Genomic DNA, 18,623 nt, shown 5'->3' with positions numbered 1-18,623 from the left:
AAATTCGTGTTCGTGATACTCGAAGGCTTTATTAAAGACTGAGCAATACAATTCTTGATTCGGGAATATGCTGAGGTCTTTTCCGTTTGGAAACTCGCAAAGCGTGAAAACTGATTGTGAGATATCAAAATTAGCAAGAATAGAAAAGACTCTAATTTGAACCATCAATCAAAATATATACATACCAGATGCTGCCAGGACCAAGTATTATAGGGCAATTGCAAGGTTCACAAATTCTAGTAAGGCTGCGTTGATTGAAATTTGAAGGTGGAAAGAAAAGGTGAAGGCGAAGGTGAAGCGAAAGAGAAGGATATTGAAGAGTCACGGGACTTGAAGTGAATCATCATAACGAATGCCATCTAGCTACCTAGGTAGTGTAATTACAAATTATTGTGTGTAGTATAAGAATATCATGGGGTTATTCATATTATATACTTCACTCGCTGGTGAAATAGTAAGATTGAGCCTCTGTATTGCCACTGATTAAGAACTAAGGTAAAGAGAGTTGTAAAAACAAAATGATAAGTATATTGGAACCTCTCTCTACGAAAATATGTTCAACCCATAAAAAATGTCCGTCGCTGACCAGATGAGACCCAATAACTTAATATCATTGAGAATCAGACCTTTTAATCATTCTGTCTTGATTCGCTTCTTAGATCTCGCTGCATCAATTTTCTCCTGCAAAGCATCACGCTCCCGCTTCATTTTGATAACTCTCTCTTCTTGCGCGATGTCTTCCTTCAGTTTCTCAAGTGCAGCCTCTTCCTTTCTCAACTCCTCGTCCTCAAGTGCAATTTCCTTTCCCTTCGGAGCTGGGCTTAAAATTGGATTCTTGGTCTCGGAGACAATGATAATCGAATCATCGTCCTCATCAACATTAGCTGTTTTCTGCTCGGCGATATCTGCAGTTGTGACCTGTATCACATCCGAGTTCGCCATAGCACGTTGAATTGCTTCACGCTTGATGCGTACGCCTTCTTTACCAGACTTAGCTCTCTCTCTTTTTGTGTTGTATCTACCCCTTTCGAGAGGCTTTCTGGAAGGCTCGTCGTCTTCTACGTCTAAAGAAATGATTTCGCCCATAACGTTTTTAAACTCACGCTGGACGATACCTCGCTCTCGATTTTTCTTTTCATTCTGATAAAGAGTGTTAGCGATCTCACCTGCAATTATATAAAGGATTTAAAACAAACCTGAAGATTCTCAAATGCTACCCGTTTCTCCCCAACGTACATCTTGTCCCAATGGCGCCATTCCCATGGATGCTCCCTTGCCTTGACCCTGCTACGAACCATGGGAAGCACCATGCCAGATTCTTTTTCTCGATCTTCATGCCATTGTTTCTTGCTCAATTCTTGCAACTCACTCAGAGCGATCTTTCTTTCACTATCATCTAAGATACTCCAGGAGTAACAGTGAAGCGCTGGGGGATATTTGATGATACCTACTTGCTCCAAGAATTCTGTACACCAGATAAATCAGTATACTGATGTTATGCCTGGTAAAGAAGTGACTGACCTGCGGTTCTACCATGATATGTAAATATTCCAGAGGCAGCTGTAGGAGTGCAAGTGGTAATAGTACGGCTTGGCTTTATAGGGAAAGTAATGTGGTCCGATTTGTGAATAGAATCCCGAGAAACCTTTGGCCGCACTTTGCCCCAATGAAACTAGACATGTAAGCTTTTATTATATAAACGCAGTAAAAACTATAGTTACCCAATAGCAGAGCTGATTCCACCCTTCTTGTAGCTATCTTGGTCAATCTTGTTCACGTCCCAGATATCTTTGGTGTCGAGCTTGTTCGTTTTGGCGTTATCATCAAGCTCAGCATTGTGCTTCATTTGATTGCAGTTTGGAGTCCGAATATCCGAACATGCTTTCTCCCAGTCTGACAATACCTTTTCGTACTTACTGTCCGAGAGTCTAGTAGTACACCTTTTGAAGAAAAACAGCTTCACGGTGAACGTCATAAGATGATCCGGCTTGATACCCATGATATCTGTTTCATTGAAAAGTGTCTCGTCTATCACATCAACCGTCAGAGATTAATCAATCATAAAAATTGATCTGTTCACTGACCGATCTCTATTTTCTTGAACGCAAATCTTGCACCAAGTATTTTCTGACCATCAATTTTTACATCAACATACTGCATCTTTTGAATGTGATCTGTTTTTGCTTTTCTTTTTGAACCTTCAATATCACTCGATAGAAGGGTAGTTGAGGAAATAAATTTATCCTTATCGGCCACGTAAACACGGGCATCAATGGAGCTATATTTGCTCATCTTGAATCCCTCCTTCAAGATAACTTCAATATAGAAGGTGATGTCGGGCTCTGCAATGATATACCTCTCACGACTAAAATCAGTGCTTCTCTCCTTGCCCTCAACTTTGATATATTCGTCATAATATGTATCGTCCGGATACCTCTTGATTCGGACCTCCACCTTGCCCAGTTTTGTTTTTAAGATAGCCATGATGAGAAAAATCTTGAGTTGTGTTCATTAAAATTGAGAACTGAAGTATCGAATGTAGAAAGCTTTGTGTTGCCAAATTATGATAATCCGAGTATCTGGGTGAATAGATCTAGAGGTACGGAGAGCTAATCATCATAGAAGTTGAGCAACAAGTGAAGAATCTCAAACAACGAAAAACTGTTAGAGAGGAATCAGCCTACCAAGTCTGTTTGAAAAGTAAACAGACGAAGCAGTTGCGAGATCTCTCGAGGTTATCAACGATATTACAAGGATCAAAACTCAAGAAGGTGGAGAAGCTGAAGATAGTAACAAAAGGCAAGAAGAAATTAGAGATAGATTGCGGGGTAACCGAATTTGAAATGAGTGGCCATGGTGAATCAACTTTCACCTTCGACCATGTCAAACGTCCAAATGTAATGCATGTTCTGAGACAGCATCATGTTTCTACCAACTCGCTCTGCACATCCACACGTAAAAACATTCTCTCGAAGCTACGAGTCCGGTTCTCATTGTAAAGCTTCCCATCTACTTGTCATCTCTAGAAGATACAAAATTCTTCAATGTACTACCAAGGCTCAGACTTACAGCAAGAAATCTCTAGGTTATACTAGTTGTCTCCAAACTCCTCGACTTCCTCAAAAAATACTTTTCCTCAAAATTTCCGACAGATCTTCCATCTCCTCCGGATCTCGCCTGTCTTTAGCATTGCTCCCATACAACCCTCAATAATATGACATTAATGCCGAGCCTGCCTTTGATCATTAATGGGATGACTATTTCCCTTGGAATACTAGGCATTTTCTCCCTTCCTCCAGATCTTTAGGCTCTGCAGTATCACTCCTGAACGTTCCTTAATGATATAGCACTGCTGCTGAGCCCGCCTTCGATCATTAGTGGTCTTGAGTATTCCCTCTGAAATGTTGGGTATATCTCCTCTTTCTCCAAACCTCTCCACTCCACAACACTTCTCCTACACATTTCTCACTGACATGACACTACTACTCAACATACACTCAAACATCAGTGAAATCAACCATCTCGCTTAAAACACCAAGCACATCTTCCACTTTCCCCAAACCTCTCCACTCCACTCGACTCTACAATATCCCTCCTACACATTCCTCAATAACACAAGACTACACTACTCCCTACCACCCCCTCAAGTACTAGTAAAACCAACCAACCAACCAACCATTCCCCTCCCAGCTCCACAAGTCTTCGACACAAACACCAAATAAAGCCAAGCCCCCCTCTATCCCCCCCCTTCGATCAACTCTCATTCAAGATCTAGATTTCCCATCACATCAAAGTAAACCATCAGATCACACCCAACCCCATTTTCAACTATCCATCTATCTTAAGTTATCATATCAATAATATCTCATTCCACAAAAATTCCCAAATACAACTAACTACCTCTCTACAACATAAAGCGGGAATCATAGACTAGATTGAACACATCAGAGATGCATTAACTAATCAAGTATACTAGCCACCTGGTAGCTACGAGGGTAAAAGCTCTGATACATACATACATACATACATACATACATCCACACCCACACCATTCCCTCCCAAACCACAATTAAACCACAAAATCCCATCTACAAGCCTAACCACAATCAACACATCCCAGCACCCCCACCACATTAACTACCCAACAAACCAGATTAGATCCATTTATACATCCATACATCCATACATCCATACATCCATACATCCATACATCCATACATCCATACATCCATACATCCATACATCCATACATCCATACATCCATACATCCATACATCCATACATCCATACATCCATACATCCATACATCCATACATCCATACATCCATACATCCATACATCCATACATCCATACATCCATACATCCATACATCCATCCATCTCCTAAAATCATTCCAAATACAAATACAAATACAAATACCTAAACATAATAAATACAATTCATCCACCAAATCCACAGCAAACCACCCACACAAAATCGATCGACAATCCCAAACTACCTACCTACCTACCTACCCTCAAACGAACCTCAAACTAACCTCAACTGATCCCCAAATTATCCCCAAGTAAACCCAAGTAACCCCAAGTAACCCCAAGCAATCCCCCTCAAGCCACAATCTCACTCTCAATCTCAATCTCATCCTCTCCCCTTCTCCTCTCCTCCACCAGCACATCTCCCCCTCCCCCCTCCTCCCTCCTCCCTCCTCCTCCCTAAAAAGCACCAGAGCCCCCCTCCCTCTCAAGCCTGCAGAATCACAGTATCACAGTATCATCCCCAGACAACGATACAGATGAATACAGCCCTTAACACAGCCCTCAACACAGCTCTTAACACAGTCCTTAACACATCTTTAAAAAATCTTTAAAACATTACGACAAATGAACGCACATCTTCCCCACTAATCTACCCACCCATAATTTCGTCCCCGGAAGAGGAATAAAAAGCAACTGTTAGCGAAAAATATCCGACCGCCCTCCCGCCTCTTACCCCTAATCCCTCCCCTCACACCTCCACCCCTCCAGCATTCGTCAAGATGAAGAAAATTGCACTGGCATTTTCTAACAACCTCATCCAACCTCATCCCATCCCTTCCCATCTCACCACCACATCAACCCACCAGCATATCTCGTAACCTACTTTGACACCCCCCACAAAGCGAATCACACAGCACCAATTACCAAGCAAAAAAAAAAAAATTATAAAGATCTTCTTCCATCATTTCATTGTTATTAATTAAAACAATATAAGTATGTATCCTTCTTCTCCACACACTCCACTTACTATCTCCTCCCCGATAATTTCACACTCTCACAACACCCATTCATTCATCCGTCTAGTCGCCCAGACACCAATGAACTATATTGCACAAAGCGTATAAAAAGAAAAGTCAAACCGGCAATCAAATTAATGAGTACCGATACCATTCACCACGCACGCTATGCAGAAATGAAGTAAGTAATTCTCTTGAACTCCCCCTCCATCCATCCCCCTATTTCTCATTTCCCCCTTTCTTCCTTCCTTATTTTCCTCCCTCCCTCCATCCATCCATCCATCCATCCATCCATTCATCCCGAGAACATGAAGCCATTCCCCACACCCATCCTCTCATCCATGCCAGTCAAGAAAATAAGGTACAAGAAATATCTTGACGTAAAAGAATCCTTCTTTGAAGTAGTACTAGACATTAAAAGGCCTTAATTCTCATATCACGTCTCGTCCCTATTTTTATCCCCATAATCTACAGTCCCTCAACATCCACATTTTTATCAATCATCTAATTCGATTGGTTTCTGCGGGGACCCCTCTACTTCCGAATCTGCAGGCGGGCTCACAATCATCGTTGGCGTAAGCAGTTTCTCACCATCCTCAGATGACGGTGCCCCCGGTACCAATATCGTGGTTTCCTTCAACTTCTCCTCCGTGTTCGGTTCTTCTTCGGTCCCTGGTATAGCAGCTTCGGAAGTACTTGTAGCCTTTTGTCTACGTCTTCGTCTTTCGTTTCTTTCTTCTTCTGCGTTGTTTCTCCTCCTGGATCTTCTAGCACTATCCCTTCTGGCAGTATCTCCCTCCCCTTCATCAGCCCCATCAGCTCCTCTCATGCCTTGTAATAATTGCGCTGCTCTATCAGCAACATCATCGGTTTCATTTTCGACTTCCCTCGGGGGTGGTAAGTCAGGGCTCAATAAACCTTCTGTGCTAACTGATTCAGGACTCTTGAGTCCCATTTCAGCTTCTGGTATTTCATCCGGATCAGGAATCTTTTGACCAGATGCAACTCGAACTTGATGACGATTTTGCAATCGTGCCCTTCGTCTTCGATCTCTTTGATCGCGAGCTTGTGGTGCTGCAGCTCGCAATTTCTCCAGTAAGGAATCCATAGCACCTGTGGAACTTGGTGAAGGTGGCCCAGCAGATGCCGTGGCACCAACATTTATTTGTGCTCGCTTTCGTTTCATGGATTCCTCATTTCGCTTTCTTGTGGCTTCCAAAATCATGTTCTTTTCTTTCGACTTCTTCCACTCCGTTACGAAAATTGCAAGCTTAGCGAAGAATTCTCTCCTTGCGTTCTCATCAGCAGCATCTTCACCATAAAAGACCATGATATCATCATAAGTTCGAATCATCTCCTCCAAGAACAATTGCATCTGTTCAGCCTTCCTTCTGGCATCCTTCATCGACCGTTGAACCACTTGACTAACACGATCCTGTGGATGAAACTTCTTTGGATCACTAAGATTACCCGAATCAAGTGACATTTGAACATTCTTGACGTTGTCAATATATCGTCTGGCATCCTGTTGTAATTGTTCCACATTCAACTTTTGTGCTGCAACAACCCCACCGATATCATCAGTGAAACCTTCCCATTCTGAGTATTGTGTTCGGACAATGCGTTCAACGAGATCAGCAAAGGTCGATTCATTCTTGTCATCCTTAACCATTCCCAATCGTGCCAAAGAGCTCAATTTGAAACCACTCGCTTGTTTGTTAGAATCGTTCATGTAGTTACCAATGTCAAGAATCAAACCCAGGACATTCATCAAGGATACGGAATCTCGTAATGATTCGGATACTGCAACAACTTGTTTGAGCTTGTCAGATATATCGTCATATTCTTGTTCAAAAGTACGAGTAAGTGAAAGCGCTCTGATTCTTGACTTCCAGTAATGACGTAATTCGAAGGCCGTCTGTAGATAAATTTGATCTTCGCGTGTCAATTCGTTCGGGTCCGATTCGCGATTCTCCTTGTTTGCATCAGGCCCAGTCCAATCTTTACTATATGGTGCCATAAGCTTTGCCGTGTTCTCTGGAATGTTACACATGTCATCTCTAATCAAAAAGTCCATCACAACAGGGTTATCCAAGACATCCTTGTCGCAATGAATAATCATCTGAACAACCTTTTCCGGGGCAAACGTAGAGAATTTTGCAAGGGAGATTTCTATGATGTGTTAGTTTGGGGTATAAGAAATAAAGCGGATTAAACTTACGGAAGGTCCTCATCAAATCGCTTGAGATGATCTGTTTCTTATCCGACTTGGCCTTGTTGCTCTTTCCAATTTGTTTGATTTCCTTTGCCAAGAACAACTTCTCAACTTCATCAAGAACACCTTTACGGGTAAGTTCGGCATATTTCTCTTCTTTCTCCGCTGCTGTAGGTGCATGAGCAGCCCAATGAGTGGTCATGGGAGTATCAACCTTCTCCCAATGAATAACCTTGAGCTTCTTCTTTGATCTTGCAACACCCATACCAAGTGTTGGTGCAGCATTGTAGGCTGGTTGTGATAAAAATTGCCCACTCATCTTGCCAGGCATTCCAGGCGGAGGAGGTGGTGGAGGGGGAGGTGGTCCCCCCATACCAGGCATACCAGGAGGAGGCGGAGGGGGAGGGGGGGGTGGTGGCCCACCAAATCCTGGTGCAAGTGGTGCATTCATACCTGGAGGTGGGGGAGGAGGTGGGGGAGGCGGTGGTCCATTGAACCCAGGAGGACCCTGCCCTGGCATGGGTGGTGGTGGAGGTGGAGGAGGTGGAGGTGGTCCATTGAAACCTGGCACTTGTGGTGATCCATCGGTCTTTGCAGAATTCTGGTCATGAGGAGTCTTTGGCCCATCGGACTCGAGACTTGGATGTGAAGGCCCAGTTGTAATTCCATCATCCTCTTCATCATCGCTGGCATCATAACGCTTGACTTTAGAACTCATCTCGTCCAAGTAGCCCTTCGATTGCTTTGGTCTTCTCAGTTTGACAACACGAGGCTTTTCATAAACCATGCCCTCGTCATCTTCCTCCATGTCAGAGGCATCCGAGAATTCTTCCACGCCAATTGGCTTTCTGGGAATCTTGGCTGATCTCGTTACGTTTCCAAGAATGCTGTGAGTGTAATCTCCCGGAGGAACTCCGAGTCCACCATCTGATCCATGATCTACACCATCCATTTCTTCACGAAGTGCTCTCAAGCGATCAGAAGGACCGGCTGCGTCACCCCAGACTCTGCCCTCAAGCTTATATTGTGTCTTTTGTCTCTCAATTTGCATCTCGAGACGATCCATAAGTCTTTCACGATCCAATATACCCTTCATATGTGAAGGATCTGTCTCACCTAAACCGGCTCCACCCTTTGAAGCGTTGGATGCGGCGATATCTTGTGCATCACGAAGCATGAGGTATAATTCTCTAGTTTCAAGCTCATTTCTTTGAGCTTCCTTGGCACGAACTGTCTGAATATTTTCCATCTCACCCTTCAATGCGTCTATTTGTCTTCGCTGAACTTCGATGATTTGTGCTTGCTCGTCCAATTGTTTTTGCAGCTTGCCTACAAGTCCATCTGCACCAAGCTCAATTCTAGCCCTCATTTCATCTCTTTCAGCCATGGCCGAATCGGCAATCTGGCGGGCTTCAAGGGCTTCATCTAGTGCTTGTCTAGCTTCAGAATCTGTGTGTAATTTATCCAAAAGACTCTGCACTGTGAAATTGAGACTTTGCTTCAAGTCCATGTCAGGAAGTCTCCTATCCATAGCGACATAACTAAGCATAGAATCCACAAGTTGAAACATTCTCAATCGTTCCTCGCTGTCGCTGTCTCTGATCAATAGAAGATGTTGCATTGCAGAAACAAAGTAATCTTGAGTTCTACTGCCTTGAACTTTCTGCATGATAGCATCGACAATTTGAGCAGGGTCAGTAAGATCTTTGATTTCCCCTTCGATACTATCCTTCATACTACTATTCTCACGCTCGAGAAGATCTTCATAATCAATAGCTTCATTCGTACGGAATCTTTCGATTTGCTTGTCGAGAACATCGTATTGGAAGCCCTCCATCTTCGTGAGAATTCGCTTGATACCGCATGCTGTGAATTGAGCTCTAATGTGAACACGGAGTTGCAAATCCCTCTCAGGAGCATCAACTACCATATTAATCAAGAACATAGTAGTCAGAGCATATTCCATGAGCAGATTCTCCATGCCGGCACCACCACTTCTGACCTCCTCACTAGCCCCCACAAGACTTCCCATTTTTCCACGTCCATCAACAGTGACTTCAACAACACGCATCCATGCATCGAACCGTCCATTCTCACCCTGTTGATTTTTCACATAGTCCATAGCCTGGACAACCTTCAAATGACCTTGCCCATCTGCCCAATGACACAAGAATGTCAAAACTTCACTGGCAACCCTCCTCGTCGGAATCCTGGGTGATACCAATGAGGTGGCCAAAGCCACAATGACTTGTTGATGTTGTAAAGCATCATCGGCACCGAATTTGTTGTTCATCAGAGCTTTCAAACATTTGCAGATGTCATATTCCCTATCCAAATCCTTGTCACTGATCGATCCTTCTGGCCCAGTCGGTCCTTGAGCTTGTCGCCGGTTGATTTTCCCGAGTACATTGGTTAGAGCAACCTGGCCTTGACATTCCACAAAGGTTTTCACCCAACCAATTGGTTGAGTTCGAAGGCTGACTGCTAGACTTTGTAATTGCTTCGCTGAAATGCTGTTGTCCATAACCTTCCTCACAAACCATTCCGGAGTTCCTTCTTCCTCTGCATTTAGAAGCATTTCCATAGCAGAACCATATTGACCGGTTTGCCGAGCATTCGTTCGCCTTTTTTGTTCTCCTTGCCATTCAGTTAAGCGATCTTGATGTACCAAAGTCCACTTTTTCGCCGGAGTGTAAGCCATCATTTGTCGGCGCGCTTGATCGGGTAAGTTGTGCCATCCTCTTTTCTGCATCAGTGACAAAAATTGTTCTTCGATAACCCTGTCGTCGTTGGGTTTGTTGAGTTTGAATCCATCCGGCGCTGCGACTGGCGAACCATATCCTGCTGTGCTAAGATGTTGAGGTAATTTTGTTATTCGTTGATCTCTTCCTGCTCCTGGCTGATATGATGGCGATAACGAACCATTCGAGTAGGAACCCGGCAAAGCCGTTTTCGCAGAACTCCCTGATGAGAGAACGCTAGATCTTTCAGTCATAGAATCTATGCTTTGCTGATCGAAGGAAATACGGCCACCATAATTCGAGGACTGGTTTGTAGAATAAGAATCGTATCTTGAATTGTGACTTCCATTTACCGTGCTCGCGATACTCGTTCGATTAGGACCCCAATGCTGTAATTGAGTTGTGCGATTTCCGGTCGAGGCCATTGTTACATTGCTTCCCACCGGTGGAGGTCGAGGGCCCGTAGGATGTGAACTGCCATTAATAGATGCTGTGTCTGAAGCGGGGTATTGATGAAAATCCACTCCATTCATATTCAAGTGATGTGGAAGTGGTTCTCTCCTCAAAGGTACTTGATCGCTCCTAGGTAGATAATCCACTGGTATGGGCGACCTGCCATCTGCCATAACACTGTCATATGGGATCGAAGTGATAACACCCGCCATTGTATTGATTCCCATCAAATCCGTAACAGGCGATCCGGGAGCATCTTCCGAGGCAACAGAAGACATTCTTGCATGCCTTGAAGATTGCGACCCTCTACCACTTGCTGCATCATTGTTTCCCGCGCCCGCAGACGAAAGTTGTCGTCCTTCATCGCTGTTGTTCCTCTTATCCTTCTTATTCCTCGAGAAGAATGAGGATTTGCCAGATGATGACATGATTGATTGTCGTTCGATCGCACTGTCTTCACACTTTCTTCTTGTCCCAATACTCCCAAGTCTTTTGTTGTAATCATCAATGTCTCAAGGGATTGTAAACATTCACATCATGCTCTTTGCCAATTGTTCGAGGGTTGGTCAATCCAGGTTGAGAGTCGTTCCAATGTTAGTATTATCCTGGCAGGTCGCAAAGTCGCACTACCAGACAAATATAGTTAGCATGAATTTGGACTAAATTCTGCGACACTGACAGGATTATTTGCCTAATGTACAAGCTAATATCGCCCTGTTCATGAGGAAGCATGGGAGAAGGGCAAAGATTGGATGGGATGATGTACTTGCCAGTTGAAATATGGAATTCTTTCCCACGCACCACTTTTGAGATGGGGAAAAAAAGTATGTGAATGCGTGAGTCCTTTTGCGAGATCCTGAACGAAGCTGGAGAACCCAACAACTGCCCACACTTCTATCGCCAAAGTCTATTTTTCCCCCTGGTCACTTCTAAAGATTCGTTTGGAAAGGCTGAAACTGACTTCCTTCCCTCGGTGTTGCTGCGAGCACATCAAACACTTTGCCCTTGACCCACAGACTACGGACGGTATGTATGGATGCCGATAGAAGCCCAATAATTTTTTCAAGGAACCGAATCCTGTGCGATTTAGCTGTGGAAGATGGATGGATGTACTTTGGAGGTATTCTGTCTGTGCTGGACTGATAATTGAGAATTGAGTTGGGGTATCAACAACAACAGAAGAACAACAACAACAATGACAACAAACGGAATAATGGTCGCAAAGAAAGAAAGAAGGGAGAAAGAGCGAAAGAGCGAAAGAGAGAAGGATCGACGAATTGAAGAATTGAAGGATAGAATTGAAGAATGGAAGAAAAAGATATTGTATGTAGATACGGTCAAGGGAATGAAGGGAAAGGCAGCGAGCGAGCAAGCAAGCAAGCCAAATGAGTGAATGTATTTGTTGTATGTTGTATGTTGTATGTTGTATGTTGTATATGTGAGGTGTATGATGTATGATGTATGATGTATGGATAGTAAAAGTCAAACCCCCTTATTAAAGCACAAGAGGTTTATTAGGAGGTTTAATCGTAAGATTATAATTTATGATTTATGATTTATGAGATACCTAGGTAGCTTGGACTGAGTGCAGAGAAATGTTTAATAACATACCTAGAGATTAATATTCTGACCTATGGATTACTCTGTACCTGTCTGTCTGTCTGTTTGTCTGTCTGTCTGTCTGTCTGTCTGTCCGTCTGTCTGTCCGTCTGTCTGTACCTGGTCCTCGTCCTCTGGAGAACTATTGATTTCTTGTGCTATGAGTACCTAGGTACCGGTAGTGTGTGCATGTGTCTTTTTTGGGGGGTGGTGGGCTGGCCCGGAGCGGAATATCGGACTTGAAGAAGGTTGTTAGAAGGATGCGATAACGATAAGGAACCTCGGGCGGCTTTTACGAAGATAAGATGAAGATGGCAAGGCAAGTGCCCGGTCCCGTTGAAACATAACTGTGTAACTAACTGAAAGGAGATGATATGAAGGAATAGATGAAGCTCTAGATTTATTCCATAGTCTCTCAGCTATGATCGGTACTGTTTATTTGATATTCTGTAGGATGTATTCTGCAGTCTGCAGTCTGCACTCTCTCTATTCTCTATTCATGGGGGCAAGCCCCCAAACCCCCATAGCTCGCTGCCGCTCGAATATCCACCTCCACCCAGTTTCTATCTAGGTACCTAGTATGCATCTTTGCTGTCTGTCTCCTGGTATCCATCTCCGTAAACCTAGCGAATGGCAATTGAATATCGAGAACAAGCTGAACTCAATATCACCCATATGGTTTAATTGGTTATTCATCAATCAACTCAATCACATAGACTTCCCATCAATGAAGCTGATTTGTTACGAACATAGCGTGAACGGTAGATAGCCGCTACCTGCCATTTGAAATCAAAGAAAGGAGAACCAACGGATTTCCTACTTGTCCGTTCATTTGCCCTCCCTCCCCCTTCTCGTGTTGGAACATTACTACAATTTCCATAGGGTTTAGTCCCTCTCTCTTTACGGACCGCCAAGTGCCAACAACGTCTAACCTCTTAAGTTTCAATTCCGAACCGACTACTCAAGTTCAAGTGCTCCAGTACTCAAGTACTCAAGTACCCAAGTACCCAAGTCAACTCACATCGATTGTTCCATCGTATGACGAACGCGTGGCAACCTCGCGCAGCCTTAAACGGAGGAACATCAGTGCCAGTGCCAGTGCCAGTTCCAGTTCCATATATTCCCCATCCTGCACCTAATGCTGCTGGAAACGAAGATACTCCAACTACAAGTTCATCTTCCAATATGGGTTCCACTTGGTCGTTACTAAAGGTTATTAATGAAAACTACCCGGAGCTTCTCTCCAATCCAAACTAACATAAAGCTAACATTGCTGTCGTCGCAGACTTTAATAGTACCCGCAATCATTTCACTCATTCTTTATCTTCTAATATCATTCGTCATTGTTCCATTATGGAAAAGATACCGAGCGAGAGCTGGTCAATATCTACCCTTAGATACCATCTCAACCCAAACAACAAGTTTACGACAACGAGTACAAGCCGCAGTGGTCAGAACAATATTTCCAAGTTCATGGAGAGCGGATTTTAATCGAAATAGAATCAGTGCACAGGATAGTATTGATTTTGATGATGAAGATGGAGAGGAACTATTCGATGTGGATGACAATCGACGAGAAGCATTATCGCTAGATGCACGACGAGGCAGGGATGAAGATGGCAGAAGATTAAGTCGAGATTTGGAAGAAGGCTTTAAAGACGATAGCAGTGATGAAGAGGATGGAACCGATAGACGACTGAGTAGAACAATTTCACGATGATAGAATTCCGGAAGATGGTTTGATGAGTTTCTCTTACTCTACAATTAATGTCTATTCTATTGCGAGGAGATTCTCGCATTACAAAATAACAACCAGTGGCCTTTCAACCAAGGAACATCCGCGAATGATGTGAAAACAGAAGATCGATCCGGGGTATATATAACATCTAACGCATATCTCTCTCCTTCTCTGGAGAAATCAATTACCATTGCTCCCTCTTCCCACTCTCCTCATATTTTCGACAAAGCTCCTCAATATCCCTCCTCAACACTTTCCTCGACTCTTCCACCCTCTTCCCCACAGTCCGCACGGTCTCTCTAAACATCTCCCCCCAAACCCCCGGAAAATGCATCTTCATCGCAGTCAACGCTCTTTGCTCCACCTCAGCCCGTTTCAGCAACATCTCCACCTCACTCTTCAATTCTCCCTCCAACCCTCTACACCCCAGACACCTCTTCGGCATATCTGCCTCTCTTACACTCTTCGGCGCACTGCTGACTTCGCACGGCCGTATCAAATGTCCACATTCCGTATACACCATTTTCCGTCGACATTGCGGACAATTCTGATGCGGAGAATCGGTTTCCAACCAGCGCAATATACAAATGGAACCAAAAACATGCGAACAGGGAAGTATATATGCGACTTCGATTTCTCCATCGCAGTGTGAAGTGCCGATGTCTTCATTACATATTGAACAGCGCTGAGGAGGTGAGATTTCAGGAGCATCGGAATATGAGGCGAGGAATGAAGATGCACTAGATGCGGACTGCGGAGAAAACATCTTGGTAAATGAAAGACCCATAAACATGAAGATGCTCGAGGGTGATAGTGTGAGGAAATGAGTAGTGGAAATCATAGAGGAGTTTCTGCTGAGTATGTATGTGCATGCGCATACTAAGCTCTAAACTGAGAATAAGAAATGTGAAGGAAGGAAGACATGGAGAAGAAAGATTACATACATACATACGTGCATACATACAAGACATAGTGAAATAGAATAGGAATAGATCATTCGGCACATATAGTTGAGGTCGTGAGAAATAATAATAATATCTTGGAAAGTCAGAAGTCAGAAGTCGGAAGTCGGAAGTCGGATAGTCAGACTAGGTATGTGTGTATGATACAGTCATACTGAAGGCGCAGCGAGCGCGGCGAGTGAGTGAGTGAGTGTGCTTTTCTTGATTTGACATACAGAGGAATGGAGAATGGAGGATTCTATGGTATGGATGTGGGTAGGTAGGTGGTCTTAGAATGGAATAGAATTTAATATGGAAGGAAAAGAAAGGAGAAGGGAGGTTTGGATTGGTTTGATCGGTTGGTTAGTTTGATATGATGTGATGATATGAGATGATATGATATGGTTTGGTTTGATATGATATGATTTGATATTGTATGATATGTGATGATATGTCCGGATGATCAATATGTATGTGCATGTGCAGGTTGTATGTGCAGGTTGTATGTGAATGTGAATCATGCTGGTATGTTGGTATGTTGGTATGTTAGGTTAGTTGTGTGTATGTAGATGGGATGGATGGGATGGGAAATAGGGAAGGGGAAGGGGGGAGGTAGGGAGGTAGGGTAGTAGGGTGGTAGGGTGGTAGGGTAGTAGGGGAGGAGGGAAGTAGGGTGCTAGGGTGCTAGGGTGCTAGGGTGCTAGGGAAGAGTGAGATGGGATGGGATGGGATGGTAGGGCTGATGTGGATAGAAGTGGGAGGGAAGGGAAGAGAAGGAAAGATGGAAAGGGAAGTTTGAAATATGTATGTTTGTTTGTTTAATTGTTTGTTTGATTGGTTGGTTGGTTGTTTGGTTGGTTGTTTGTTTGGTTGTTTGTTTGTTGGTAGGAGGTGTGGATGGGAGATGAGTAGGAATAGAAATAGAAATAAAATATAAACCAAAACATAATATATATCCATAAATCTCTAAACCAAACTTTGAAGAAATCGCAAGAGATACTAGGTAGCTTGTTGAAGATCTAGTTGTTGTTATTATTCGATACTGTTGGGACAGGGATCATGTGACAGGAGCCATGTAATCGCACTAGTGCAGGCGCTAGCGCACCAACACTATATCATACATTTCGTAGCCTTTAGCTTTTAGAACCTAGAGTAATATTACAATAGTATAAATCATTAGTATTATATTACTTCATTATCTTTATAGTGATATCAATACTGATTAGTGATATTATAGATCAGGAGTCTAGCACTTTAATTTTCAAATACAATATGGGTTTATAACTAAGATTAATATTTCTCTGAAGAGGTATAAGTTTTTATATTAAAGCAATATGGTTTGATATTTACCCTTATATGAATAAAAACTATCAGCAATGTAATAGCAGTTCTTGTGTTCAATATAATTTAATGTGATTTAATACTGATAAACCAAATTTAGTCAATAATATAGTGACGACTTTTATAATCAATCTTAATCTACATTTTATTTTTCAAGACAATATGTATTAAAGAATACAAACCAGTAGCTACCAGCTCAAACTAAGTATCACCTTTTATAACTAAATACAACTTTGTTAGATTTTAGCAAAATTATATTTATGCATCTTATCTTATTACCTATCTGTTATTTATTAATATGGCAGGATTATACAAAGACGATTCCATGAAGTATAAGCTGAAACACAAAGATAAAAGATTAGCTAAAAGATGGCCAGATTATTCTATCAATCTTGCTGAAACGAATATAAAGGAGATTAGAGATTTCTGTAGATACAAGTTATACGAATATCAGCGAAAAAGCTATTTCGATAACGAATTATAATCGGATTATTTTCAAACATTCAAATATTTTATATTAGAGCATTTTCAAGCTTTCGGTATATATTTGCTATACAAGCTTCGGTATAAGCTATGCTCATATGGCTTATTTGTTGTAAAACATCGTATTTATACAATACAATCTGTTTACAAAGCTTTAGTTGATACAATTCGATTATTATATAAAATATGGACAGACAAAGAGATCGCTGATGCACTTGAAGATAAAAAGTTTTCATTCCAATCTATAAGCATATTGAACAGAATAGTACCAGAACCCTTTCTTTTCGAAATATCTATTTAACAAATCAATTCAGAACCCCCTCTTTCCGAAAATTCATTACTATTGGAACCCCTTTTTTCCGAAAATCCAATACTATTACCAAAACCCCCTCTTTCCGAAAATCCAGTATCATTATTAGATAATAATTTGTCAGATAGTAAGAATGGTTTAATAAGGGTGGAGAAAAAGAAAATAAAGGTAGAGGAAGAGGTTTTTCATAAAAAGAATATAATAGAAATGGGAATAGTGGTGGAAGAGGAGGTATGGGAGAAGATATAAAAGGAGATAGAGAACAAGTATGCTCTTTAGCTTATTTTTACCCAGTTATTATAATGTAAGGAATTAGTTTATCTAAATAATAAAGATAAAGAAAACAGTTTTCTATAAATAGGAATAGATTAATTGGGATAAGGGATTATGTGAAAGATGGTTTTATAGAAAAAGAGAGGGAGAGGGAACAGGAAAAAAAAGAAAAAGCCAGAATATATAAAAAGGATTAATAACACAAATAATTTCACAAAGAAAGGGATTAGCTAAAAAGAATACAACCCGACAACTTTAGAAAGTTGCCAGTATTGAGACAGGGATTATGTGATAGGAGTTATGTAATCGCACTAATGCAGGCGCTAGCGTATCAACATTATATTGTACATTTTGTAGCCTTTAGCTTTTAGAACCTGGAGCAATATTACAATAATGTGAATTATTAGTACTATATTACTTCACTATCCCCATGGTGATACCAACAGATACTTGTTTGATATATCTATATACATTGTGGGAGTCTAGGGGATTTGTCTAGGGATTTTATTGGAACTGGAATTTAGAATTTGAATTGTGGATAGATTGAGATTTGAGATTTGAGATTTGATGATCTTTTGGTTTTGGATGTTTCAGGTGTGATATGACTACCTCGTATCTCCAGCTAGTCGAGAGCCGCGTGAGCTTTTAGGGGGGTGAGTAGGGTGGGGTGGGGTGGCACTGTCACGTGGAGGAAGGTCATGAGATCATTTCGGGGGAAGGGGGAGGGAAGAGGGGATACTAGGTAGTCAGCGGGCGCGAGGGTGTGGGTGTGGATGTGGATGGGGATAGGTGTTGGGATTTAGGAGAAGTTATTTTGTATTTGATTTGATTTTGAATTTTGAATTTTGAATTTTGAATTTTGAATTTTGAATTTTGAATTTTAAATTTGATTTTGATTTTTGATTTTGAATTTGAATTTGAATTTAATATTTGATTTTAAATAGAGTGAGTGCTGGGTAGAATGTAAATGTAAATGTAAATTATACATACATACATACATACGTACTTTAGCTCTAACTATCATTACCCACTAACCTATCTACACATTTGACATTCGACATGACATACTTCTCGAACACATTGTTTCTAGCTAGATCCATCATCCTGGTGCAGATCTAGATTTTTACAGATATTCTCGTTCGATACGATACGATACGATCTGATGTGATTCGGGGAACTCGTATCTCAATAGGTGCGTATTTTAAGACGAGGTATGTAGTCATATGTTATTATGACTGCGCCTTCTTTTAGGTTTCTGA

The 18,623-nt window shown here is 41.9% G+C and overlaps 4 protein-coding genes across 4 annotated transcripts; 1 reads left to right on the top strand and 3 right to left on the bottom strand.

Annotated features, from left to right (window-relative positions):
* Positions 1–633: 633 nt before the first annotated feature.
* EAF02_003335 (uncharacterized protein) lies at positions 634–2,484 on the bottom strand (the record flags this gene model as incomplete). The annotated part of the gene is given in 6 exon segments (XM_038899383.1): positions 634–1,140; positions 1,197–1,465; positions 1,522–1,672; positions 1,702–1,711; positions 1,722–2,028; positions 2,085–2,484. The coding sequence occupies 6 exon segments, from the start codon at positions 2,482–2,484 to the stop codon at positions 634–636; spliced, it is 1,644 nt and encodes a 547-aa protein (XP_038760310.1).
* Positions 2,485–5,766: 3,282 nt separating this feature from the next.
* Positions 5,767–11,107, bottom strand: EAF02_003334 (uncharacterized protein; the record flags this gene model as incomplete). The annotated part of the gene is made up of 2 exons (XM_038899382.1): positions 5,767–7,442; positions 7,492–11,107. 2 exons carry the CDS (start codon positions 11,105–11,107, stop codon positions 5,767–5,769), a joined length of 5,292 nt encoding a protein of 1,763 aa, XP_038760309.1.
* A 2,209-nt stretch (positions 11,108–13,316) lies between these two features.
* On the top strand, positions 13,317–13,998 carry EAF02_003333 (uncharacterized protein; the record flags this gene model as incomplete). Its single annotated transcript, XM_038899381.1, has 2 exons — positions 13,317–13,490; positions 13,564–13,998. The coding sequence occupies 2 exons, from the start codon at positions 13,317–13,319 to the stop codon at positions 13,996–13,998; spliced, it is 609 nt and encodes a 202-aa protein (XP_038760308.1).
* A 202-nt stretch (positions 13,999–14,200) lies between these two features.
* EAF02_003332 (uncharacterized protein) lies at positions 14,201–14,987 on the bottom strand (the record flags this gene model as incomplete). The annotated part of the gene is made up of 2 exons (XM_038899380.1): positions 14,201–14,895; positions 14,969–14,987. 2 exons carry the CDS (start codon positions 14,985–14,987, stop codon positions 14,201–14,203), a joined length of 714 nt encoding a protein of 237 aa, XP_038760307.1.
* Between the last annotated feature and the right edge of the window lie 3,636 nt (positions 14,988–18,623).

This window comes from Botrytis sinoallii (assembly GCF_014898435.1).
Source record: "Botrytis sinoallii strain Bc 23 chromosome Unknown BSIN_005, whole genome shotgun sequence".
Taxonomy (NCBI): Eukaryota; Fungi; Ascomycota; class Leotiomycetes; order Helotiales; family Sclerotiniaceae; genus Botrytis; species Botrytis sinoallii.
This window is presented reverse-complemented; position numbering and strand designations above follow the sequence as displayed.